General features: G+C 63.4%; 1 protein-coding gene across 1 annotated transcript in view; it reads left to right on the forward strand.

Moving 5' to 3' along the window:
* Window positions 1–673, forward strand: part of SLC18A3 (solute carrier family 18 (vesicular acetylcholine transporter), member 3) — a 40747-nt gene that overhangs the window by 38465 nt on the left and 1609 nt on the right. Inside the window, exon 4 of the mRNA XM_010854514.1 lies at window positions 6–671. Within this exon, the coding sequence (XP_010852816.1) occupies window positions 6–671 (666 nt within the window). The remainder of the gene's footprint in view (window positions 1–5; window positions 672–673) is intronic.

The raw sequence follows: 673 nt of genomic DNA on the forward strand, positions 1-673 counted from the left end.
CGGAGGCGGTGGGCGCGGCACTGCAAGATCCCCGGCGGCAGCGGCGTTTGGTGCTGGTCATCGTGTGCGTGGCGCTATTCCTGGACAACATGTTATATATGGTCATCGTGCCCATCGTGCCCTACTACGTGCACGCGGCCAGCGAGAAGCCCACCCCGACCCCCAGCCCAACGCCGCCCACTCCGACCAATGCCAGTGCCGTCACGGTCAACACCTCAGAGCCCCCGACGGCTGCTATGCCGGCCAAGTCTATTGTGAAGCCCCAACACCCCAGGGACAACGAGGACGTGAAGATCGGGGTGCTGTTTGCCTCCAAGGCCATCCTGCAGCTGCTGGTGAACCCCCTGAGTGGGACCTTCATCGACCGCATGAGCTATGACTTGCCACTGCTTCTGGGCCTGGGCGTACTGTTCGCCTCTACGGTGATGTTTGCCTTCGCGGAGGACTACGCGACGCTCTTCGCTGCACGCAGCCTGCAGGGTCTTGGCTCAGCTTTCGCGGATACGTCTGGCATTGCCATGATTGCAGACAAGTATCCGGAGGAGCCAGAGCGCAGCCGCGCCCTGGGCTTGGCGCTGGCCTTCATCAGCTTCGGAAGCCTAGTGGCGCCGCCCTTCGGAGGGTTCCTCCACGAGTTCGCCGGAAAGTCTGCGCCCTTTCTGGTGCTCGCCGC

The sequence above is a fragment of the Bison bison genome, unplaced genomic scaffold, assembly GCF_000754665.1.
Source record: "Bison bison bison isolate TAMUID 2011002044 unplaced genomic scaffold, Bison_UMD1.0 scf7180017864341, whole genome shotgun sequence".
In the NCBI taxonomy this organism is placed as follows: domain Eukaryota; kingdom Metazoa; phylum Chordata; class Mammalia; order Artiodactyla; family Bovidae; genus Bison; species Bison bison.